Source organism: Hyperolius riggenbachi, chromosome 9 (assembly GCF_040937935.1).
Source record: "Hyperolius riggenbachi isolate aHypRig1 chromosome 9, aHypRig1.pri, whole genome shotgun sequence".
In the NCBI taxonomy this organism is placed as follows: Eukaryota; Metazoa; Chordata; class Amphibia; order Anura; family Hyperoliidae; genus Hyperolius; species Hyperolius riggenbachi.
The window spans coordinates 93,865,007-93,892,152 of record NC_090654.1 but is presented as its reverse complement, the minus strand read 5'-3'; the positions used below and the strand labels follow the sequence as shown (position 1 = coordinate 93,892,152).

At 45.0% G+C, this 27,146-nt stretch overlaps 1 protein-coding gene across 6 annotated transcripts in view; it reads right to left on the bottom strand.

The window, feature by feature from the left end:
- Positions 1–2,304: 2,304 nt before the first annotated feature.
- The window catches only part of LOC137532567 (uncharacterized), a 101,085-nt gene continuing 76,243 nt past the window's right edge, over positions 2,305–27,146 (bottom strand). For 4 of the 6 annotated variants that reach the window (XM_068253208.1, XM_068253212.1, XM_068253211.1 and 1 more), the window contains exons 15-17: positions 19,681–19,797; positions 3,541–3,678; positions 2,305–2,473 (exon numbers count right to left, since the gene is read on the bottom strand). In XM_068253208.1, the coding sequence (XP_068109309.1) occupies positions 3,542–3,678; positions 19,681–19,797 (254 nt within the window). In that variant the 3' untranslated portion in view covers positions 2,305–2,473; position 3,541. The remainder of the gene's footprint in view (positions 2,474–3,540; positions 3,679–19,680; positions 19,798–27,146) is intronic. The other 2 variants (XM_068253213.1, XM_068253214.1) reach the window with 1 other exon arrangement.

Sequence of the window (27,146 nt, the reverse complement as noted above, 5' to 3'; positions counted from 1 at the left end):
CTGGAGAGAAGGGGGTTATGCTCGGGATTCGGAAGGAAGGAATGGGGTTATATGCTCTGGTTTTCAGAAGGTAGGGGATTATGCTAGGGTTCCGGAAGGAAGGGGTTATGCTCGGGTTGTGGGAGGAAGGGGGTTATGCCAGGGTATCAGAAGGAAGGGGGTTATGCTCGGGTTTCAGAAGGAAGGGGGTTATGCTGGGGTATCAGAAGGTAGGGGGTTATGTTCGGGTTTCGGAAGGAAGGGGGTTATGCTGGGGTATCAGAAGGTAGGGGGTTATGTTCGGGTTTTGGAAGGAAGGGGGTTATGCTCGGGTTTCGGAAGGAAGGGGGTTATGCTTGGGTTTCGGAAGGAAGGGGGTTATGCTTGGGGTATCAGAAGGAAGGGGGTTATGCTCGGGTTTTGGAAGGAAGGAAGTGGATGTTATGCTAGGTTTTTGGAAGGGAGGGCTATGCTAAGTTTTTGAAAGAGGGGTTATACTAGGTTTTGATAGCTTGCACTAAAAATGCACAGAGCTGAGCTGTCAGAGCTGAAAGTACCGAAGAACTGTACACAAGTGTCAGAGAAAAGCAAAACTGCCTTGTAAAGTTCAATAAACACCCCTATGCTGCTGTGCCAGAAACTATGTACCCAGCGCTCTCTTATCTGCCACATAATATAGCTGCGCAGCATAAAGGATGGCGACACCGTTTACCAGAGCCGGCTAATTCACGTTGTGCGGGTCCCTCCCTGTACTTTTGGATGCTGGTGCATATCCCACTGGCAGCAGCCACCATGAGCTTTCCACCCTCTATATGCCCACCATATTACGGCCAGCCAATCAGCTTTCATGTAATTAAAGCAGATTTAAGTTTTCACCCACCATGTTCAAAATAAAGTGAGATTTCACGATTAAATTGAAAAAAAAGATTTACGGTAGATGACTTCATAAGATTGCCTAAATTAAGAAAAACTCCAGTCTAAGTGGATTGTGGCAGCTATAACATTTCCAAGGTAGCTGTGTTACTGATACTGAAAGTGAGGAAGATCAGGTCAAATAAAACAAGTGGTTAGTGTTGGGGTCAGCTTAGGTACGATAAATTTCTTACCCATAACACGAACCTAATGGGAGTGTGACCCAGGACAGTGAATGAGCTCGGGAAAGGCTTGGCAGGGGTCATGAAACAAAACACCTTATGCCAAGTTTTTTCTATCGGTACCTTGTGCATCCTGTAATCCCTCCCCTCCCACAAAACGCTAAAGCATAACCCAACAAGTCATCCCATCGGAAATCACTGCACCATACCGTAACAGTAACAGCATGAAAGCCCCTTTAGACCTATAGTGTGAAAAGGAGCCCAAAGCCTCCAACCCTCCTTGGCCAAGCAACCAGTGAGAGCATTGTTCTCCCCACTTACCCCGCCCACTACCTGACAGTTCTCGTGCATCGCTTTGACATCCCTCCTCCTCCATGGATAGAAACAGATTATACCGATAGCTTTCAGGCTAGTGACATGTCTGTATAACCTCAGCCCTGCAATGTCACAGAGGTACCAATCTCCACCAGGCAACAGTCTTCATATGTGTGTACGAGGCTTAAGGTAAACCTACAGATCTGGACAGCTGGAGGCGATGATACAAAAAACATATACAGCTAAAGGTTTTCTGTGAAAACTACACAGTAAAAAACTCAAAGGTGTCAGACATTTAGACTGCTGAAATTAAAACACTGCAAACTGAACTGTAGAGCTTCCCTATTGGTCAGTGAAGCCACTGCAGACTACTAGTAAAGTATGGAATATGGACAAGGCAGGATCAGAGTCCACTGTCAAGAAAACAAGAAAAAAACAACCATTTTGACGTGCAGTGAAAAAACATGCTGTTTTTGGTAATCCCAAGCCTGCGTCGGGGTAAACGCTGGGCAGGATATGCAGAGAGCGCAGCAGTTTGGCATTCAGAACTCACCTACCCTAGATCCGGACAGTCGCAGCAAGTCTTCTTCAGGTCCTCCAAGTCTCCTTATTACTTGAGTGAGATCGCCATCTGTCACGTGACGACAGAGAGTGATCTCCCCATAGAGAGAGCACCTCCTGGAGGACAGGAAGCAGAAATGCTGCACTGGTCTGGATCCTGGAGAGGTGGGGGGAGGGGAGGCTACCTAAACTGGGGAATCCCTCTGGTGTGTGGTTATTTCTGTATTTTAGGGTCTAAAAAAAAAAAAAGAAAAAATTGCACTGCTTTTAGACCCTATAATCTGGAAATAATCATACTGCCAAGGAGGTTAATGAGATGCATTTGTCATAGTAAATACAGTTTGGATTGGCCAGATTTGTGACAGGTGCACTTTACAAATTACTATCCAGAGAACAAGGCTTGGTGGAGCTCTATAACACAGTGTACACAAAATAAGAACTTGTGTCATCTTGTCCTGACCAGAGCTGAGCATCCTCTTCCTCATGATTTTGTTGAAGGACCATAACGATGGCAAAGAGACAGGCTGGAATAGGAAACACAAGACAATAATTAATGATGCTATTCCCCATTCTATCCTCCTTACTACTCACAGTGAATCCTAAAGGTGGGTACACACATTAGATAAAAGTCTTTGGAAAAGGCAAGATCACAGACCAATTTTACCCCATTACATGTAGTATGAGAGCCATACTCTACACAGTCTATTTTATTGAGCTGAACTCCCCATCAGATAAAAATCTTTGCAAGATGCTGCACATAAAGATGCTGTACACATTCAAAAGATCAGTATCTGCAAAAGATCCGTTCCAGCAAAATGTATTTATAGGTCTATGAGATCTGCAGATCCTCATACACACCTTGTTTAACAGACATTAATCTGCATATCTGACAATCATCTGCAGATCAGAAAATCCATCCTGGTGGATCTGATCTGCAGATGAATGTCTGTTAAACAAGGTATACTGACAAATAAAAAAACAAGACCAGGCAGTATAAAATAAAAAATTGGTATCAGCTCAAAACCATTAGCATCTTAACTATTTTAATTACTACACAATAATATCAAAGACTTGTGTTTTACACGTGAAATGGGGGAACAAAACATGTTTATATTAACTTTTTTACGTTTCTGAAAAGTTTGATCGACTTTTCTCTACCATCTGTTTCCCCTTCTCTCTACTTCTTTACACCATTCTGTAACTTTCCTGAATGGCTGTTTGTTATCTCACCGACAACTCCAGGCTGGAGGAAAAATACCAAACATCTTATTTGTTTTACCGCATGTCTTTGGGAATTGAAGTTTATGAGGCATTTACCTTGATCATTTACCTCAGTAGTCAGTCATTTTAGTTTTCCACCCTTTGTGGGTTGACGTTTGACAAAATGTTTGGTATTTGTCACAGAGGTACTGCCTCTGCCTACGAAACATGAGGTTATGAGTTTGACTCCCAGTGGACGGGGGGAAAAAAAGTTGTTTGCTACTTTACCGCATGTGATAATGCTTTGTAAATTGAGCCCCAAGTCAAGGACAATGCATAAAAGAGAGCTGGAGGACTGAAGCAGAAAGACAAAACGGATATCGGCACTTACGTTAATGTTTTGCTGTAGAACTCTCTGTTTTTGATCCATGTGGTAACACTCCTCTCTGAGGCTGCGCATTGATCCATCCTCCTTGTAGCATCTCAGACGACATTGTGTTGGATTGATGAAGCCAGCGGCTTTGCGGCACTGCAAATCAATATGTACGTTAGAGGCTTTATACAGTATCAGGAGAGGACTGGGACCATTTGGCTTGTGGGGCAAACACAACCCAAGTGTCCCTAGGAGGAGGGTGTTGAGGAATGAGGAGTACCAAAAGAGGTGGGTGGTGCCACAAAAGTGTCAAATACAACGTGACAAAGTTCCAGTAGCCCAGCTGTGCAGTGCTCACCACAGTGCATTACCTGCTTTTCAGTCCCGTTTCATCTGAACTTCCTCCAGAATTGATAACGGCTTTCGGGTTTACCTCACAGTAGAGGTGCGCGCACACCTGTGACGGATGTTGCTAGTCGGGGATCGGCACCTGATCCCCTTGGGAGACATTTCTGGGCCAGGCTGTAATGATGTGAAGTCAGCTGAATAGCCGAAGACACATTCTATTGCTATGTGGGAAGGAGCGCGAAGGGAGGATGGCACAGCGCATATGAAACATCACGCAAGGGGCAAGGAAGCGAAGAGTTGGCTGTCAAATTGATCACATTACTTGTGGAGCGGTGGTCAGAGGCTAATTAATATATGCCTGGTTATCGGCTGAGGTGGTTGCTATCGGCCGCCTCAGCCGAATTTTATCATGCGTGTGTATGGAGCTTAGCTCAGGTTTGTGGTACTTGCTAACTACTGATAGTGGCAGGGATCACCTGTGACCGAGACTGTGGCCACCTACAACTACTGGCTGATACGGGGGACTACCTATAACGGTTAAAATGGACCTGAACACAGAACTTCCTCTCTGCTCTAAAAGATATGCAACAGCATAATGACCTTTAAACAAAAACATTTCTTTGTTATAGCTGATACTAATCCTAAAATAAATCTTCACAGTTTCTACTTCCCGATTCAAGGAAGCAGACATATTGTTAACATCCTGTGCTTTCAAATGAGCTTATCTGCTGTGGCAGTCATGTGACACGGGAGTGATCAAATTACAACTTGTGATTAGACACAAACGAGAGGGAATTAAACAGGATGCATTTCTCTAGGTTTTCCCTTTTGTTCAGGTCCACTTTAACAGAGACTGAAAATCCACTTAAAGGGATACTGTAGGGGGGTCGGGGGAAAATGAGTTAAACTTACCCGGGGCTTCTAATGGTCCCCCGCAGACATCCTGTGCCTACGCAGCCACTCACCGATGCTCGGGGCCCGCCTCCGGTTCACTTCTGGAATTTCAGACTTTAAAGTCTGAAAACCACTGCGCCTGCGTTGCCGTGTCCTCGATCCCGCTGATGGCACCAGGAGTGTATAGCACAAGCCCAGTATGGTCTGTGCCTGCGCAGTACGCTCCTGGTGACATCAGGGGAAGCGAGGACACGGCAACGCAGGCGCAGTGGTTTTCAGACTTTAAAGTCTGAAATTCCAGAAGTGAACTGGAGGTGCGGCCGGAGCAACGGTGAGTGGCTGCGCGGGCACAGGATGTCTGCGGGGGACCATTAGAAGCCCCGGTTAAGTTCAACTAATTTCCCCCAGACCCCCCTACAGTATTCCTTTAAGACTGCTGGCCAATGTGGCGGGAACCCTGTGTTCCAAGAATGAGAGACTCTGATAAGGACTGCATAAATTTACACAAAAGTATAGTATAAAAACATGCTTCAACTCAGAACGTTTTCACCTCACTTGACAATTTCTACAGTTTAGCACAGAGAGGTAGCCAAACTGAAGCAATACCTAGATTAGTAACAGTGTAGCTCTATTAGCATAAGCAGATGGCCCCAAAACAACTCCTTTTAAAGAAAATAGTGGCATATGGCGTAATACCTTCCTGGGCCAGTCCACCCTGTACTGTATTTCTGTAAACTGTATACCTGCAGTCACTTAAAGCTGAAGCCTTTGTATACACTAATGGCAGCAAAGAAATGAAGACATCCATTTCCATATTTTCATCTGAATGCTGCACTCAGTGACATAAAGTAACTAGAGGAGAGCAGCCCCTGCGACCACAGGGGGGCCCAGAGCTGCGGGGATCCCCAACTACTAACCTGCCCTTCCTCTGATACAGGGGACTATAGTTCAGATTGGGTGTTTTTGTGGCTACACCTGTTATGGGTGTGAAGATCATGATGGCCACAGTTATTTTACAACCCTTGTGAGATGAGCCCCAAGGCTGTGAAGGGCACCAAGGGGAAGCAGTGGCAAGGGTGTGACCATTGAAGGGCCCCATTAAAGATTTGCTGGGGGTCCCATGAATTTTAGTTACGCTGCCGTGTGGTCATATCCTAGAGGGAGTTAAGCTCAGGTGGCAGAAAGTAGGAACCTCTAAGGAGATACAATAAAAGCACACACAGAACAGACCACAACTCAAAACCAGAAAACACAGTGACAAATGTTAACAGGTTTACCTTTATCAACAAGCACCTTGCCTCTTTTTGCTATATGATGTACCACAATTTACAGTGCAGTTCTCCGACTTAGAAACTTACTTGTGAAGTGATAGCTATAAACTATATGCATACTAGCAATAACTGTCAGCCCTAAGGAGAAGAACTCATTCCCTACGGCATGAGTTCCGTGCACAAGCTCATACAGACATATCCTTTAAGGGTACCTGAAGACAAAATGTACAAACTGTGTGGCTTTTCAGCTTCACTGGCCTCCCCATGTGTTGGAGCTACGCCCCATGTTCAAATCTGTCGAACTAAGGGTGTATACTCTGTAGAAACCGTGCACACCTAAACAGTTGAGCACAGCAGCCAGGAACAAGATATAGAACGGTTTGGTTTTTAACATTCTATGAATGGAGGAGGGAAGAGGCAAAGTTACAGGGTTTAAGAGAGGACAGAACATCAGAAAGCATTAGCCTTGACTAGGACAGGCATTCCTATTTCCTATTGAAACACGTTTGGCTGCTATTGGCTGGACTGAAGTGTGACGTCTTTACCGGATATCCAGTTTCCTCCTCTGTTGCAGAGCTACTCCAGACTCTGGAAGTTCACCGGCCGGGAACAGGAGTCTGTTAGAGCCTGCCCCAAGACTGCAGTGTCCCCACTGCCTCCCCCACAAACTATCTGCAGTAAGCAGAACTTCTCATGGGAAGATATGTGGGTGCACTGTTTAAACCAGTCGCAATCTGGATCCATCTGACGCTGTTGAAAATTGATCAACAGCGGGACGTATTGGTACTGATTACACGTTTAAGCGGACTTCAAGTTTATGCAGAATGAAACACACTAGGGTTAAAGAGTGCACTCTAAGCTGCTAGTTGGTGGATCGGTACATAGTACCCAGTATTAAAGGGAACCTAAACTGAGATGGATATGGATTTTTCCTTTTCAAATAATACCAGTTGCCTGACTCTCCTGCTGATCCTGTGTCTCTAATACTTTTAGCCACAGCCCCTCAACAAGCATGCAGATCAGGTGCTCTGACTTAAGTCAGACTGGATTAGCTGCATGCTTGTTTCGGGTGTGTGATTCAGCCACTACATCAGCTAAAGAGATCACCAGGACTGCCAGGCCACTGGTATTGTTTAAAAGGAAACATCCATATCCATCTCAGTTAAGGTTCCCTTTAAGTTGGGAACAGGTCACTAGAGTTCCAATTGAAATCGGGGTTTGTGAAACGGTGTGAGCAGACATGGAATGAGTGGTGGTTTTAGAGTGTTAACCTATCTTTTATTCACATCTGTATATTTATTATGCTTATTTTAGGTGGTATATGGTTTTTATTGAGTGAGCATTTTTATTGCTGATTAAAAAGGCCTTTAAGACTAGTTACAATTCAGCACAAATCTGCATAACGTATTATTGTTATACAAGTCTTTCTGCCACTGAATGGAAATATCATCTATCAACTTTAAGTTGCACTTGCTACAACTTCCTAGAAACCATAGCAACAGTAAATGGCTTTATGCTAAAGATACCCAGAATTCTCCTCTCAGTCTTTTGGTCTCACCGATTTGAAAGCCTGCACAAAGCAGGATGTTACATTTACTGCTTCCTTCACATCCCTACAGTACCCATTGGGGTTATTGCAGGGTCCCCCAAGTCCCTCCGCTCTGCTCCGACCCCCCCCCCCCCCCGATTGCCACCGTTATACGTACTAGCCCCCGGATCCCGCAATAGTGCAGCCTCTCCAATCATCTCCAGGCTTCGCTATGGGGAGAAATCGGGACTGCGCATGACGTCATGTCCGATCGTCGCCATAGCGACGACTGAAGCTGATTGGGGAGGCTGCGGCTCTCGCAGGATCGCGGCTGGGTAAATATAAGCGCCGGCGATCGCTGCAGTCAGAGAGGTGTGGGGGACTTGGGGGACACAGGTAGCTAGCCTAGTGCTAGCTACAAGGTTTACAACAAGTTTTATTCAAAAAATTACTCCCGCAGACGCAACCACCGAAACTGCGTACCGCAGGAAAGTTAACAACTGGCAGGGCCACAACTCTGAACCTTTCCATATGCTCCACTTGGAAGGCATAGGAGAGAGCAACCATCACATTACCTGTCCGGTAATGCAAGGTGTTTTATTCCTATTCCTCTTACTGAAAAATGTCAGCACTAGTCACAGCTTGGCAAAATCCTGTGCATTCTGCATCTCTCTGCATAGTGATCTCACTTTGTTTTTGTAAAGCTCCATACACACAGTAGGTGGTTCTCGGCCGAAGGGGGCCAGTTGTGGAATCTCACGTGTACAAGGGCCCCAATGCACTGTTGAGAGATCCGGAGTGCCACATCATCTTGGCCGATTTCAGGCCAAGCCCAGTGTTCTTCCCCTCCCCCATCATGCACTGTGCCATCGTCTCTTTGCCACCCTCCATAGCAACAGAATGCGTCACTAGCCTGTAGGCTAGCAACTAGTGTACTGAACTGGAACCCTGAACTGTTGCCTGAGGGATAGCGTTTTATCCCTACGGGTGACAGTAATTGTCCATGTGTACTTACGCTTCTTTGTGCTAAATAAGTGTTTTCTTTTTAGTTCAATGTTTGAAAAATGCAGATTAATTTCCATCCTTTGAGCACAAAAGTACTGTAATTTGGAAGTGACTGCATCTCCCAATCGGCTACACTTTTTAGCCATGTTAAGGCAGGAATCTTCCGTCCGCTTAAAAGTAAGGTGCACTTTAACCCATTAGCAGCATCAAAGGAATTATCTTGTTTGAGACAAGTGCACTGCTTTTGACTTCAGTTGGCAGAACTCATTGAGCTGTAAATTCTTGGGATGCTTTGATGTCTCTCTGCTAGTAGAGGATATGGAAACTGAAGGCAGAAGTCCTCTGTTATGGTCTCACATTGCCCTCTTGTGGCCACAAATACACATTACAGCAGTACTAATTTGTAGCAAAGAAATGGAACAATGAAAAAAAAATGTGCTAAAATAAATTGGCCTGGAACACTTGCAAAGCAAAGTGAATCTGCCATGACAGAACAGGTAACCTTGCTGCTGTCTGCATTTTAAACAAAGCAAGCAGAACATGAACAAGGAAGACTGCACTTTTACAAACGTAGTGACAATACTTGCTCCCAGATTCTATCCTGCAGGTTCCCTTTATAAACCTGAAAGCCATGAGATAAACCAGAACACACTGGAGCAATTAGTGTTCATCCAGCCTGGGAACTCCTTGGAATCCCTGAGAAAGAGATTGGCCTGTAGCCAAGCAAGTGTAAGCTGGCCTGCTTAGCTTGCAGGTCCCTCCACGACCACAAAGCCAAAGAGGACTGAAGATGCAGCAACATTACTCATCTGTGTATCTATCTCAGCAACAGAATATATAAATGCAGACAGGGCAAATGAGCTGGATGATGGATTTGCTTCAGCTGTACAACCCTTTGGATATACTGGCGAGTCTGCACATTGCTGCAGCATGTTTTATGCTCCTTAACAGAGAATTCATAAAAATTACAAGAAAACCTAAAAGGGGATCTGTACTAGGGATGGTCAAGTAGATGCAAATAACTGAGTTGATGCAAATGTATTCAGCTTGAAAAATGAACCAATCAAATCCCCCTAAGTTAAAATTGTATTGGTTCATTATCAAGCTGCATAAAAATGTGCATAAATTTGCATCAACTCGAAGTTATTTGCATCTACTTGTCCATCACTATTCTGTATGCAGTATTTAGAGTAACCTGTTCTGGACTCTTGCTGTTTGTATCTTTGCCTGGATGTAAATTCCCCTCTCCCCCCCCCCCCCCCCCCACGAGCACCCGCCACTGCTAAACTTAATAGCCTGTGTGCCAATCAGATTGGCTCCTGACCCTGTGAGCCAATCGCAGTGATCACAGTATAAAGGAAAAAAAAAGGCTCTAGTCCTTAACAGATTTGGTACCGGCAGGCTCTGGCCCTTTAAGGACTAGAGCCTTCTATTCAATCTTGAAGTTTGCTTCCACAGCCAGCAGCGATCATTTTGGCACTGGGGATGGTCAATGAGATGCAAATAATTTCAAGTTGATGTGGCATTATGCAAATTTTGTATGCACATTTATGCAGCTTGAACATGAAACAATCAAATCCTGCTGAGGTAAAATTCAACGTATTTATTTTCAAGCTGCTTAAAATCTTCATAATTCTGCATCAACTCAAAATGATTTGCATCTCATTGACCATCCCTACTCGGTACTGCAGAAAGCTGTGACATAGAATTTACGCTGCATCAGAGATAGAGAGCCACAGATGCAGTAGATTCTCACTTCCGTGGTCCCAAGCCGGTTAAAGGGAACCTGAAGTGGGAGAGATAGGGAGGCTGCCATATTTATTCCTTTTAGCCAATACCAGTTGCCCGGCGGGCCTGCTGATCTATCTGGCTTCAGTAGTGTCCAGAGTCAGGACAAGGTCCTCCAGCACCCAAGGCTGAGACACCAAAGTGCGCCCCCCATCCCTCCCACTCCAGCCGTAAACACAAAATATGGGATATATGCTCATTTGTGTATGATTATACTTGTAGATGCATTTTGTATGATATGCACTATGCCTTATGCTGGTTGTACTTTCTCTGCACAAACTTCTCGGTTAAATAAAAAAACAAAAAACAGAACTCAAGAAAAGCTTTATGACCTATATGTCTTAAGTGCAGTCCAAAAATAAGAGTTCTTAAGCCTGTTAATCTCAAGTACCTAAATAAAGCACACATTTAATATCTGATATTTGGCCTCTGCATCCATGACTTTCTGTCACAGATACCAACCAAGCATTTGACCTCTTCCTGCCTACAGAGCCAAGTATAGACCATAGTAGCTTGGAGGCTGAAGGCCTCTAGTGAACACACAGATGATATTTCAATATTAGAAATCTTCCATCCCTCATACACTAATGAACTAATAATCGTGATTGTAAAAAGCTGAACATTGTATTTTCTGGGTTGACAAGTGCTGCTCCTTCCCTTCTCAGCTAGCCTGTGTGTTATTATTATTATTTAGTATTTTATTTAGCGCCGACATCCACAGCGCTGTACAGAGTATAGTCTTGTCATTAAGTGGCCCTCAGAGGGGCTCACAATCTAATCCTACCATAGTCATAGTCTATGTATGTTTCGTGTAATGTATGTATCATAGTCTAGGGCAATTTAGGGGGAAGCCAATTAACTGTATGTTCTTTGCGATGTGGGAGGAAATCGGAGTGCCTGGGGAAAACTCACACAGACTTGGGGAGAATATACAAACTCCTTGCAGATGTTGATCTGGCTGGGATTCGAACCGGCCACTAACCACTACACCACCGTGCTGCCCATGTGTACCCATAGTGAGAAACAGGAGGGCGTGTCCTGGACTTCCTAACTCTCTTTATTCAGACAGACACTGGGTGGGAGCAGGAAGAACTAAGATAAGCATTAAAGAGGAATTTTACTAAATATAATATAATTAATAAAATTGCTTATTTTTTACTATATTCATTTATAAAAGACTGCCAGTGTTTGCCAATTGAAAAATCTTTATTCACTATGATTTACATGTTTACTGCTGGCAGGTGCATCACTGCGGAATGTTTGTTCACTGTGTTCCAAACCCAGAAGAAACAACACCTGGCCTCTCAGAATTCTGGGAGGAGAATTCTGCATATCAAACAGCCTAAGCTAAAACTCACTGGGAGGGCGGGGCTACATACCAATATAGAGCTATATATAGATACAGGAAGTGCTTCTGAGGCTGAAACAAGGATAATTAACATAAAGGGAGTATACTGAATACTTTACTACATTCTACTATATGTCATTACGTTTCCTCTTTAAGGCTGCAGAGATAGATAGAGAGAGAGAAAGAAAGAGATTGGGAACAGCAGTGAACATCAAAACTGTTCTAAGAGAAACCGTATACAGATTGGCCAATCATGGCAAATTTTCGGCAGATTTTTAAGAATATTTTTTAAATTTGATAAAATGCAATGTTGAAAGCAAATTTACTTGTCCGGTTTCTGTTAACTGCAGCTTATGAATATTGTGTTGTCCGCAAAAGTGCTCAAAACAAACCATCTTTGGTGAACTACCTGTGGAGTAAAAGCCAGGGAGATGGGACATCATTGATAATGACATTGCAAGGAAACCAGGGTTGCGCAGAGGCATGATGGGAAACATGGGCCTCAAAATGTAACTTAGACCAGGAGCTGTGAAAGCAGAGGCAAACTAACATTTCACATTCTTTATATTCATGCTGCAGAATCTGTACACAAATATTATAGGACAACCGGGTTACGGTAAGAGCAAAAAAAAAAAAAAAAAAAAAAAAAAAAAAAAAAAATTATATATGAACATATATAGGGATTAGGAAATCACAGTTACTAGCAGTTAAGCTGTTTAACCAGCAGCTGTATTCAGTGATTTGGTAGATCATACCTCCCACTTCTGTGTGGGTGTTATTTGCTTGTTAACCTCCCTGGCGTTCTAATTATGCACAGCTGCGCATGGTTTTTTAAGCCTATTTTTTTTTCTCATGTAGCTAGCCTATCGCTAGCTACATGATGCCCCCCCCCCCCCTCCCTGCAGTTTCCCACCCACCCCTCCGATCACCGCCGGCGCGCTTGCCCATAAGGAAATCCCTGAATTCTGAACGGGATTTCCTTTAGGGCTTCCCCGTCGCCATGGCGACGAACGGAATGACGTCATCGACGCCGTGACGACATAGGGAGTCCCGATCCACCCCTCAGCGCTGCCTGCCACTGATTGGCCAGGCTGTGCACAGGGTCTGCGGGTGCCCTCTTTAGCGGCAAAGTACTAGCTGCGCGTTTGAAAAAAAAAAAATTATTCAAATCGGCCCAGCAGGGCCTGAGTGGTGACCTCCGGCATCTCAACAGCAAGACTCCCCACAAAAGAAAAATAAAAGAGTGTGTGTGCGTGTGAGTGTGTGTGAGTTTTACATATTTATTAAAAAATTTTTTTGAGAAAACATGTGTACATAAGTATTCACAGCCTTTGCCATGAAGCTCAAAATTGAGCTCAGGTGCATCCGGTTTCCCCTGATCATCCTTGAGATGTTTCTGCAGCTTAATTGGTGTTCACCTGTGGTAAATTCAGTTGATTGTAGAAGATTTGGAAAGGCACACACCTGTCTATATAAGGTCCCACACTTGACAGTCCATGTAAGAGCACAAAACCAAGAATGAAGTCAAAGGAATTGTCTGTAGACCTCCGAGACAGGATTGTTTCGAGGCACAAAAATTTCTGCTGCTTTGAAAGTCCCAATGAGCACAGTGGACTCCACCATCCATAAGTGGAAGAAGTTCAAAACCACCAGACCTCTTCCTAGAGTCTGGTCAGCACTCTAAACTAAGCAATTGGGGTACCGTTTTCCCCTAAAATAAGACATCCCCTCAAAAATAAGCCATAACTTATATTTCAAGCATGCTTGAAATATAAGCTCTCACCTGAAAATAAGCCCTAGCTAATTGGGACTCTTTGCTAGTGTATGGGGAGGTGTGCAGTCTCTTACAGCACCTCGCTTCTGTCTGCATCCTCCTCCAGTCACCTGAAACGGCTCTGGAGTATGCTGGTGACAGGCTCAGATGAGCTGTGGGCAGACGCCACTATGCGCTGTAGCACTAACACACGCTCAAGCAGGAGCAGGCAAGTTACACTGTCACCGCCCCCACCCATGCCAGTACGGTACAGCAGGGTGTGTTGAGGCAGCTTGTTCCATGTAAGCGAGGGACCAACACCAGTACACTGGCTCCGGATCTGGTTACATATGTGAGCAGGAGCTCACCAACTTTCCTGCAAGTATTGAGCCCTTTTCTTCTATGCCACTCTGGCCAGGAATAGGACTTTGAGGAATATATGCTTCACCACATACCATCAGCCCATATATAGCTGGCATATATAGCAGGCGGCCTAAGATCCCCTGCATATTGTAACATACTGGATGTCCTTGAGGCCCCCTGGGTAGCTGCATAATAGGGCTAGTGTTAGGATACACTGTGTGGGGTGAGTAGTGCTGGAGGCATAGGGTAACCTGTGACAGTGGCACCAGTCATTTGCATACGCACTTGCTGCGCGATGTCTTGGTGCAGTAACTGTCACCGTGGTTGCCTTTCTGTGTTACTTTCTCAGTGAACGCTCACTACCAGGTATCATGTTAACAGTGTCGCTATTTTAATGGTCACAAATAATGTTGTTTAAATCAAATTCAATTTGTACTTTGAGACCACTACATATATTGTGTAGTTAACCCTCAAAATATAAGCCCTCCCCGAAAATAAGCCCTAGGACATCTTTTGGGGGAAAATTAATATAAGACAGTATCTTATTTTCGGGGAAACACAGTAGAATGGCATTAGGGAGGAGTCCAAGAACCTTATGGTCACTCTGTAAGAGCTCCAGAGGTCCTCTGTGGAGAGAAGAGAACCTTCCAGAATGACAACCATCTCTGCAGCAATCCACCAATCAGGCATGTATGGAAGGAGTGGCCAGACTGAAGCCACTCCTTAGTAAAAGGCACATGGCAGCCTGCCTGGAATTGGCATAAAAGGAACCTGAGGTTCTTCTCCCATTAGAAACAAAATTCTCTGTTCTGACGAGATAAATATTGAACTTGGTGTGAATGCCATGCATCACGTTTGGAGGAAACCAGGCACTGATCATCACCAGGCCAATAACATCCCTACAGTAAAGCATGGTGGTGGAAGCATTATTCTGTGTGGATGTTTCTCAGTAGCAGGAACTGGGAGACTAGTCAGGATAAAGGGAAATCAAAGCACTCTTGAACTCAGACTGGGGCGACGGTTCATTTTTCAGCAGGACAATGACCTTATGCACACAGCCAAGGTATCAAAGGCTTCAGGACAACTCTGTGAATGTCCTTGAGTGGCCCAGTGAGAACCCAGACTTCAATCCGATTGAACATCTCTAGAGAGGTCTTAAAAATGGCTGTGCACTGATGCCTACCATCCAATCTGATGGAGCTTGAGAGGTGCTGCAAAGAGGAATGAGCTAAACTGGCCAAGGATAGATGTGCCAAGCTTGTGGCATCATATTCAAAAAGACTTGAGGCTGTAATTGCTGCCAAATGTGCAACGAAGAATTGACCAAAGGCTGTGAATACGTATGTACATGTGATTTTTCAGGGGTTTTTTTTAAATAAATTTGCCAAAACCTAAAGTAAAAGTATATATATATATATATATATATATATATATATAATATTTTTATTTATTTTTGGGCCCAGTTCCTCTCCCTGGTGTCTATTGGAAGGCACCCCCAAAGAGAGCGAGTGGCCACTAGAAACCAGAGAACATGCTATGGGAAAGGGAGGGAACACCACTAGACATTAGAGACATTGTAAGGGGTTGGGGGGTTTACTGGGGGGTTTACTAGACCCCAGTTCCACTGTATGAGGGAGAGGAGGGAGGGGACCATCTATATGGGGTTGGGAGATGGCGGCGTTAAGACACCAGGGCATTTTCACCTGAGTTTTCTTCTAGGAGATAATTTTTCATCTTCGATTTAAAATAACTTTCCAGCATTTTTTAACTGAAAAAGTACCAAAAGTAGGTGAAAAAGTACTGTCAAAATTATTTTGAGTATTTTCTGGCTTGCTGGTGGCTTAACCCCCTGGGCGATACAATTATATCGCCCAGGAGGTGGCGCAGCACTATTTTTTTTAATTTTTTTATTTTTTAAATCATAGCCGCAGCGCAGCGGCATCCCCCCACCCACTCCGATCGCCTTCGGCGATCAGAGTAAGCAGGAAATCCCGTTCAGAAAGTGCTAGCTGCGTGTAACAAAAAAAAAAAAAAATTATGCAAATCGGCCCACCAGGGCCTGAGAAATCCTCCTGCGCGATATACCCCGAGCTCAGCTCGGGATTATCGCTCAGGAGGTTAAAAGGCATTTTATTGACAAGTTTAAAATTATCACCTAGGAGAAAACTCAGGTGAAAAAATGAATTGCATATGAGCCCGGGGGCCATATGCAATTCACTTTTTCACCTGAGTTTTCTCCTAGGAGATAATTTTTCATCTTCTATTAAGCACTCTGCAATAGAAAAGGTAGGTGAAACCAGCGTCGGACTGGGACACTGGGGGCCCACCAAAGAAATTTCAACCTGGGGCCCACACATCCCATGATTGCGGTGAAAAAAGGGTGTGACCATGCACCGGAAGGTGGGAGTGGTCATGATGTATTATGGACAGGGCCAAATGTACATGATCTTAGCAGCATTGTAATTCAGAGACACTGCTGCCCAGCAAAACTTTGCATAGAGTCCCCTCCTTCAATATAAAGTAATGTCCTTCTTTGCAGAAGTTGCGACCGCATCGGGGCCCTTGGGCCAAAGGGGCCCCGAAGGGCCCTCCCTCAACTACAGTATTACCTCTCTATTGGTCCTGTGCTCATAATAATCACTTCTATAGATACTTTGAACAGTGGTAATCATTAACAAACTGCTCCCCATCCCTTTCTTGCACCTCTGACACTGTAGTTGCCATTGGCAGGTTTTGGTGCATCATATCAATTGTTATGTATAGAGTGCTTGGGGGCCCCATTGTAAAATCTGCATCGAGGCTTACAGCTCCATAGTTACACCACTGCTCTCAGCATGAGTGATTACAGCACTGAGAAGAGAATTTTTGTGCTGCAGGCAGCAATTGGAGCTCTGTCAGACAAGGAGGGGGGGCCCACCAGAGACTTGGAGGCAGGGCCCACCGAGGGAAAAAACTGTACTCCTGTGGCCCAGTCCGACCCTGGGTGAAACAGTACTGTCAAAATTATTTTGAGTATTTTCTTGCTTGCTGGTGGTTTAAAAGGCATTTTAATTACAAGTTGTAAAAATTTCACCTAGGAGAAAACTCAGGTGAAAAAATGAATTGCATATAGGCCCAGGTATGCTGTATGGGGGAGGCAGGGGGAACCATTAGGACCTCTTCCTTGCATTTATGTCCTGAGGGTGGATTCTGAATCTAGATTTTGGGGGACATAAAAACAACCTTATTGTATCTTGTATCATTTTATTAAAATCTTTCCTTTCACAGTTTTTATTTTTTTCTGTTGCTCCTGGAATCCTGCATATTTTCATACCCATATACAAATCGTGGCACTGGAACCACCTGTCAGCGGCGTCTCCATCAGCTGGAGGAAGCAGGTTGGCTGCGGCCTGTTGAAGCCTGGTGGAATGTCTCCTACACACTTTAAATAATTGTCACCTTAAAACGATCAGTAGTAATGGTTTCGGGTGGCATATAGAATGAGCGCTGTACAGCCATGCAGCACATTCCATTATGTGGAGAGGACATACAACTGGCACCTCATAATGGGGAATACAGTATATTAACAACAGCAGCCAGGCATAAGCTATCCAACTTACCCAGTCACTGAAGGGGAGACTGATAACATTGGGTGACACCTGTAGACAACTCTACATTTAATGGCTAAAATGGACAGTCACAAATCATTTTGGCTAAGTAGTTTGAAAAGCATTGTCAAACCAGTGTAAAGGGTCCTTTCCAGATATCCAAAAACGTTCACAGGTATATTAATCTATCACAGGTTAACTGGTTCTCATTCCACAGTTTTGACCTCTTAAAGGGGAACTGAAAAGAGAGGTATATGGAGGCTGCCATGTTTATTTCCTTTTAAGCAATACCAGCTGCCTGGCAGCCCTGCTGATCCTCTGCCTCTAATACTATTAGCCATAGCCCCTGAACAAGCATGCAGCAGATCAGGTGTTTCAGACTTTAAAGTCAGATCTGACAAGACTAGCTGCATGCTTGTTACTGGTGTTATTCAGATACTACTGCAGAGAAACAGACCAGCAGGGCTGCCAGGCAACTGGTATTGATTAAAAGGAAATAAATATGGCAGCCTCCGTATACCTTACTTCAGTTCCCCTTTGAGGTTCCTGACATTTTTGATACGTGTAATTTTGATACAGCAGTAACTTTTCAACTACTCATGCCATCTTAGTGATATCTTAGTATATCTTGTTTTCTTCAGTACAATCTAGGCTTTCTTTGGGTCATATTTTTTCACTAAACTATTTTATTTTGTAGGCATTTTTTAGGGGGAAAAATTAAACGTAAAAGCAGAAAATACACTTTTTTTTCATTTTTCAGCATTCCTAGTTTTCACATGACACATCTCACAGTTATAAAAATGAATTACTTGGCCCTTCCCAGTTAAAAGGATACCCCATAGGCCATAATTTATTAACAGCTAAGCACATGGCAGAGCGTTATCGCCAGCCTGCGCGTCTGTGGCGATTGGATGCGTTTGCTAGGGCAGCCGTTCGGGGGCCATAAAGCTGGACAGATACATTGCTAGGCAATGGCAGAGCAATTCATCTGTAGAGCACTGGGGCCCCGAACCTTTGCCCGAGCAATTGCATCTGATCAGTACAGGTGGCAGTCATTAAAAGTTTATAAATGGGTATAGGTATTGCAGGGGTTAACAATGGGTTAATAGGCTAGGCTGGGGTTAAAAATTAGGTGGGGGGGATTTAAAAAAAAAAAAAAAAAAAAAAAACACTTTATTTTATTAGGACCATGTCACTTAATTTTTTTTTTACTTTTACAATTTTTTTCTCTTACGTAAATTTATTATAAGATCGTTGCTAGCAATAGCAACAATCATTTGCGTAAAAAATCTACAAGGAACAATTACCAACTGGCATAACATCTATCTGTCTATCTTTATCTATAATAGGCTACGTGCCTCAACCTTCGAGCAACAAGGAGAAGTATCGCCCTGCCCCCAGGGCCAGTCCAAGCAGAAGGGGCCGGTCCAAGCAAGAAGAAGAAGTAGCGCCCTGCCCCCAGGGACAGTCCTAGACTTGCCACCGAGCTGGAGGGTGTCCCGCCGAGCTGAAGGGGGGTAGCGGGCAGGAAGGGGGTAATGGGCACAGCGGCGGGGAGGGGGGGGGCCGGACCCCCCCTCCCTCACCTGGGTCCCCCATCTGTGCTCCCCCTCTAACTTAAGTTGAGAAGCAGCCGCCGCTATTAGCAAGAGGCAGCGGGCGGGGATGACTCACCTCTTCTGCGTTCCACTGTCGTCACTTCCTGCAATGCCGCCCACTTACAATACAGCGGGCGGCATTGCAGGAAGCCACGACAGTGGAACGCACGCTGGAACGCGGAAGAGGTGAGTCATCCCCGCCAGGTGATGAGACCCAGGTGGGGCGTCCGACCCCCCTCCCCGCCGCAAACTTAACCTGGAGGGGGAGCGCACATTGGGGACCCAGGTGAAGGAGGTGGGGTCCAACTCCCCTCCCCGCCAGTGCGCCCAATACCCCCTTCCTGCCCGCTACCCCCTTATGCGGCGTATGCTACGCCGCGGGTCGGCTAGTACACTATATAAACCTGTCTCAACTTCTTGTCCATATAGTTGTCCTACCTGTTTTTGTCACAAAGTAATGTCTGAGTAAAAAAAAAACGCACCCACCCATTTTACAGTACTGGCAGTCCCAGTATCACACATTGCATTTTTGGGTCCTATCCTGTTTTGAAGAAGCTCCTGACTTTTCTACCAGGAGTAAATACTTTTATATTAAGCTATTAGATTTAAGACTGATCACATGGAATACTATTATTTTCCTATAACTGAAAAGAAATAGAATCTTTGGAGAGCTACCTGTGGGATACACACAAGGTGGATGAGGCATCAGTGGTGCCGACATGGTGGCGAGTCCAGAATTGTTGAGAGGTGTGTTGGGAAATATGGGCTTCGAACTAGAACTTGGACCAGAAGCTGTGAAAGCAGAAGCAAACTACATGAAACACATTTCACAGTCTTAAGCTTCATTCTGTAGATTTTGCACACAGAACATTGGTGGACACAACAGGTTATGGTAAGAAGTGATGAGCAAATATATGTTAGTCTTACCCAGGATGCAGATACTGGGATTAGCAAATCACAGCTACTAGCAGCTGTTATACCAGTAGCTACATTAATTAGTCAGTGATTTGGATGCTCTGACTTCCCCCTTCTCGGTGAAGCCAGTTAGCTTGTTGGGATAATTTGTGGTCATCACTAGTGAGGAGGCGAGGATAGAAATCCCTCTAAAATGTAATTTTTAAAAAAAAAAAGCAATGCTTTCTTAGGGCATGAGCCCACTGACGCAGTTGTGTCCGCTTTTCAGTTACACATCAATGTTACAGATGCTGAAATGCGGACAGAAGCGGATGTTGCATTAGTGGGCTCAGGCCCTAAAAGTGTACCCGAGCAGAAACTTGGGTCAAAAAAGTAAATACTTACTTAAGAGAAAACCTTCTAGATCAGTGGTTCCCGACCTTTTTCAAGCCATAACACGTCACGCCAAACGGTCACATCTCTGTGACACGCTCTTGCTGGCGATTGCTACTGCTGCAGGTATAGTGGTAGCTGCTAATCAGTGTCATATACTACTGTTGATCTAGTGTCAGCTGCTAATAAGTTGCTGTAAAACTGCTGCCAAGCTACAGGATTGTGTTTGGAGGATGCATGCAGTTGGTAGAGGACACGTGCCCCCCAGTACAGGTGTGCTTTGGGAAAACAAAAAACAAAACCTCACCAGCTCTGTTACATATACACAAAGCACATACAGTGGTTTGCAAAAGTATTCGGCCCCCTTGAAGTTTTCCACATTTTGTCATATTACTGCCACAAACAGGAATCCATTTTATTGGAATTTCACATGAAAGACCAATACAAAGTGGTGTACACGTGAGAAGTGGAACGAAAACCATACATGATTCCAAACATTTTTTACAAATAAATAAATGCAAAGTGGGGTGTGCGTAATTATTCATCCCCCTTTGATCTGAGTGCAGTTAGTTGCCCATAGACATTGCCTGATGAGTGCTAATGACTAAATTGAGTGTACCTGTGTGTATATTCTAATGTCAGTACAAATACAGCTGCTCTGACGGCCTCAGAGGTTGTCTAAGAGAATATTGTGAGCAACAACACCATAAAGTCCAAAGAACACACCAGACACATCTGGGATAAAGTTACTGAGAAATTTAAAGCAGGCTTAGGCAACAAAAATATTTCTAAAGCCTTGAACATCCCACGGAGCACTGTTCAAGCGATCATTCAGAAATGGAAGGAGTATGGCACAACTGTGAACCTACCAAGACAAGGCCGTCCACCTAAACTCACAGGCCGAACAAGGAGAGCACTGATCAGAAATGCACTCAAGAGGCCCATGGTGACTCTGGACGAGCTGCAGAGATCTACAGCTCAGGTGGGGGAATCTGTCCATAGGACAACTATTAGTCGTGCACTGCACAAAGTTGGCCTTTATGGAAGAGTGGCAAGAAGAAAGCCATTGTTAACAGAAAAGCATAAGAAGTCCTGTTTGCAGTTTGCCACAAGCCATGTGGGGGGGACAGCAAACATGTGGAAGAAGGTGCTCTGGTCAAATGAGACCAAAATGGAACTTTTTGGCCAAAATGCAAAACGCTATGTGTGGCAGAAAACTAACACTGCACATCACTCTGAACACACCATCCCCACTGTCAAATATGGTGGTGGCAGCATCATGCTCGGGGGGTGCATCTCTTCAGCAGGGACAGGGAAGCTGGTCAGAGTTGGTGGGAAGATGGATGGAGCCAAATACAGGGCAAACTTGGAAGAAAACCTCTTGGAGTCTGCAAAAGACTTGAGACTCTGGCGGAGGTTCACCTTCCAGCAGGACAACGACCCTAAACAAAGCCAGGCCAACAATGGAATGGTTTAAAACAAAACATATCTATGTGTTAGAATGGCCCAGTATAAGTCCAGATGTAAAGCCAATCAAGAATCTGTGGCAAGATCTGAAAACTGCTGTTCACAAATGCTGTCCATCTAATCTGACTGAGCTGGAGCTGATTTGCAAAGAATGGAATCATGTATGATTTTCGTTCCACTTCTGTGAGACTATCAGACTGTTTCACCAACATTCCTGTTGTGCTCTACAACTTACAGCCCCAGGCCGCCCAAGAGGCGGGGTGAGGCAGGTTCCTCAGGTGGCAAAACTAGGGGGCGGCGCCCCGCCTGGCCGTGGGTGGGGTGCCGAGCTAGAGGGAACAGCAGTCAGGAAGGGGGAGCAGTAGGCACAGCAATGGGGAGGGGGGTCAGACCCCCCTCCCCCACCTGGGGCTCCCATGTCTGCTCTCCCCCTCCAGCTATTTGCTCAAATAATTTGCGACACTTCCTGCAACCCTATGTACTTCCAGCAATCTTACTACCTATTGGGCAGCATCCCAAGTTTGCCTCAGGCAGCAAAAAGTATAGAATCGGCCCTAGGAACTGATCTAACAATGATCTGGATTAACTTTGTGGCAGGAAGTTATGAATGAGCAGAAGTAGGGTGTAAAGTTAAAAAGTGCATCCCCAGCATCCTCCTCAATGTGTTCCAGAATCCCACATACATACACACACATTCTTCATCTCTGTGTAATGAATGGGTCAGTAAAGTAATGCTACACAAAGAGATTCTGTAAATATTGCTTCTAGATATCTAAAGACTTCTAAATAAGTCCTGGGCCAAGCTGTACACATTGTATAACATAGCTATGCTTTACAAGTTTAGTTTGAATGTTTTACCTGTAAGCTACTGCCGCCCTGCCTCCCACTTCGCCTTTGCTCCGATTCTAGTTAGAGCAGGAACACAAAAAAATGGCCGACGATGTCCACGAAAGTGACTCCAGCGGCCATTTTCTTGTAGCCCTCTAATTACAAACAGAGCAGAGGAGGCGTTACAGCGGCAGCTGAGAGGTCAAACAGGAGCCAGAGTGGGAACACAGAGTATGCGTCAACACATACCAGCGGCTGCCGTGACACATTCTGGCCCCGGGGCAGCGGCAGAGAATTATGCAGAGGCTTCTCTCTCCTAAAGTACTTATTTTCTGAAGTTTTTAACACCTCAGCTTCTCTTTAAAGTAGAGCTGAATTTAATTAATTAGTTAACTTTGCATATAGATCTGATTAGAAAGTAGCCGTAATTTGTATCCACACAGTAGTTAACATACACAAGAATGAGGCTGGTTTCACATATGGTGCGGTCGGTACAACTGTCCTGCGGCAGGAGAGCCTGGGGCAGGACAATCACACCTCACCATTCCCCCGTGCATATCACTGTGCGTCAGGAGAGCCTGGAGCAGGACAATCACACCTCACCATTCCCCCATGCATATTGCCCCAGGGCAGGACAATCACACCTCACCATTACCCTGTGCATATTACCCTGTGGCAGGAGAGCCTGGGGCAGGACAATCACACCTCACCATTCCCCTGCGGCAGGAGAGCCTTGGGCAGGACAATCACACCTCACCTTTCCCCCGTGCATATTACCCTGTGGCAGGAGAGCCTGGGGCAGGACAATCACACCTCACCATTCCCCTGTGGCAGGAGAGCCTTGGGCAGGACAATCACACCTCACCTTTCCCCCGTGCATATTACCCTGTGGCAGGAGAGCCTGGGGCAGGAAAATCACAATCACACCTCACCATTCCTCCGTGCATATTACTCTGCGTCAGGAGAGCCTGGGGCAGGACAATCACAATCACACCTCACCATTCCTCCGTGCATATTACCCTGCAGCAGGAGAGCCTGGGGCAGGACAATCGCACCTCACCTTTCCCCAGTGCATATTACCCTGCAGCAGGAGAGCCTGGGGCAGGACAATCGCACCTCACCTTTCCCCCGTGCATATTACCCTGCAGCAGGAGAGACTGGGGCAGAACAATCAAGCCTTACCATTCCCCCGTGCATATTACTCTGTGGCAGATTGCACCAACAGGGTAATATGCACAGCTCCCCCCAAAAACAGCGACGTGCTCCTTACTTGACAGGAGGTATGCCACTGTTTTCCACCTGATCGGTGCATGTGCTCCACACCGCAACAATCTAAATAGACATTTGCAGTGCCATAGACACCAATGCAAATGCCTGCCATGCAGTACTACTTGACAACACACTGCAGTCTGCGTTGCCTCTGTGTAGTTGTGACCACTTCCGCCGTATCGCACTGCAAGTAGTGTGGCCAGTCTCATATAGACTAATGGCCACTGCGACACGGGGAGTGGCGGGGGAGCATGATACGACACAACGCTATAAGAGTGAACATAGCCTAAAGGTTTGGCTGGAAAGCGTGGCATTTTAGAGGCCACCTGAAGCGAGATGTAAAATGATGAGTTAAAATGTCCAAGTACAGTCCAAGGCCTACTTAGAACTGGCCTGTGTTCCTTTTCTGTTACTATAAGGGTTAGAAAATACAGAGCTCTACACTACAGGTTCTATGCAGTAGCATAACTCTCATTGACAATCAGAGGTCGTAAAACTCCTGTGTGACTGAGAAAAACACATTTGAGTACAGGGAATAGATTAAAATGTTCAAAATTTGTGTGCATGGGAGCTGAATAACTTGGATTTCTATCCTTTAAATATTAAATAAGACTATAGGCTCTGGAAAAGTTCCATGTAGGATTAGTACTACGTACAATTTTCGCTTTGTTTAAGCCAACACTATTGTGCCTAACAAAATACATTCTGGGAGATTTCTATATGAGCAATCAGCCTCGAGACTTTTTCTCTGCACATCAGGAAGTGGTCATGATGACATGGAGGCAACTAGTAAGTGTGAAAGTAGCACTCTAAGGGTGGCCCTGTTCACATTGCATGCGTTCCCATCCGCGTTAGGGGAACGCGTGCAGGAGGCAGACACGCACGACATCAGACAGTGCATAGACAGCACTGTCTGATGTTCGCACTGCATGCGTTCCGGACCGGCGCGGTCTGGGAACGCATGCTGCACACATTTTTTGCAGAAACGCGCGGCTGACCCATTCACTTCAGGTGAATGGGATCAGCCACGCAACGCATAGAAATGCAGATGGTGTTGCGTTCCGAACGCATGGCCATCCGCGTTTCATAACGTGGCCTAAATGTTATTTGTCTTGTCTTGTCATACACTACTCGATTTTGCAGGCCGATCTGCAACAACCTTCTTAGCTACTCAAATGATCGAATCGGAGGAGAATCTTTGCCGCAACATGGCCACCTGATTGATGTTTCAATCGATTTTGTTCAAAAGGATCGATTGGGAATGCTGACAAAATCGTGGTCGCAAAGGTAATGATATTTGAAAGTGCGACAACCTGTGAACCTGATGTACCCATCTGCCAGTGTCGGGATGGAAGATCCTTGCCAGGTTATAGTGTTAGAGATGCCCTGACCTCTTCACCTGGGGCTGGCATATAAAGGCATTTCAAGCTATATAAAATACACACACCAAAAATGCATTTGCCCCACTTACAAGCTTGTTCACACAGAAGGCTTTAACCTCCTTGGCGGTAACCCCGTACTATACACGGGGTAGCCGCCGCGGAGGATCACATGGCCCCAGGACCATTTTTTTTTTAAATGGTGTCCATACGCTCTATCTAGCGGATCACTAGCTAAGCGTATGCTCAAAGTTGCTCTGGTCCCCCGTGATCGCCCACAATGGCTTCCGGTATACGTACACCCCAGCATTCCCACGCCGGCGCAGCTGCCCAATCCGCTCCAGGCTTCGCGATGACGGCGATCGGGATTGCGGTTGACGTCATGACGTCGTCATCTCCGATCGTCGCCATAGCAACGCCGGAAGCCGACCGAGAAACTGCGCTTTTCGTGGGATCATGGCGAGGTACGTATAGCCGGCGGCGATCGGCGGGCATGGGGGGGACCGGAGCAACTTTGGACATATGCTTAGCTAGTGAAATGCTAGCTAAAGCGTTGAAAAACATTTTTGGGGACAAAAAACCTCCCGGCGGACGCAGCCTCAGAAACTGCGTACCACCAAAGGGGTTAATAACGTGAACCTGAGGTGAGAATAAACTGATGAGATAAACAATTATATTTATCCTCCTACTCCTAAAAATGTATGCCAGGGTTTTCTTTTATACATTAACAAAGTAATTTGCATGCAAACGAGAAGAAGGTGTAGACCGAGAGCCTGATATAGTGTAGTATTTAAAGCATAGGGATATATTGCACAATTTTAAGAATTTTATACTCACAAACACAGGTAACCGCAAAGGCAACCACTGTAATCGCAGGTGGGGAGAATTATAACCTGACCCTAATCAGGTTTAAGAAGTCACGCTCTGTAGATAGGAAGAAAGATGGGGTAGCACCCCTCCACCCAGGGTGGACTATATATACTTTACAAAATTTCTTTGAACAGAGGTGCCAAAATACGATAAAAACGTCTAAAAAATGTTTAAAAGGGGAAAGCGGTGGACTTACCTCCCTCAAGATTAAAAAAACAGGGATTTGTTATTTATATCAAATACAACATCTATTGAACATACACTCCACTTTGCAACGCGTTTCGCAGGCAGATTCCCTCTTCATCAGGCAATAATCGGAGCGACTACAAAGTGTCTGTAGCATGGCCAAGCGCCTCTAAGTGGAGTGTATGTTCAATAAATTTTATTTTTGATATAAATAATCTTGTTTAATCTTGAGGGAGGCAAGTCCACCGCTTCCCCCTTGTAAACGTTTTTTAGACATTTTTTTTCCTACTATGGCACCTTTGTTCAAAGAAATTTTCTAAAGTAGGTTTCATGTTTTACGATCTCTAAATTAGTGGCAGCCTATTAGGTGTCCTGGAGTTACAGAAAGGTCAATAGTTCATGTATTTTATCGCTCCCTGCCCTCAGAAGTTGTATTCTGCCAGGAAAACTTTCTGGCTGCAATTTGCTTATCAGTGATGTTTACTATATTGACAAGGTACCGACAAAACAGAAGCTGTCACTTCCATGTCTAGAAATTAACTTTCAGGCAGAAAAATAAATAAATAAAACAACCTTGATAATATGTTTTGCGCTGTACATACACACGTTTATCTCATGTGACGTTGCTTCAGGTACACTTTAAACAACGTATGCTGGACACTAAAAGATACTACATTGTGAAGGATTCCAGAGCAGTGGAAACCTAAGAGGACTAAACGGACGTCACAAGCTGTACTTCAAAATGGATTATTTAGAATGAGATCGGCAATGGCAGCTTCCATACTCAGCACAGGTCCACATTAAAGGCAACCTGGAATGAGAGGGCTCATACAAAGACAGAGAGGCGCTCATGCT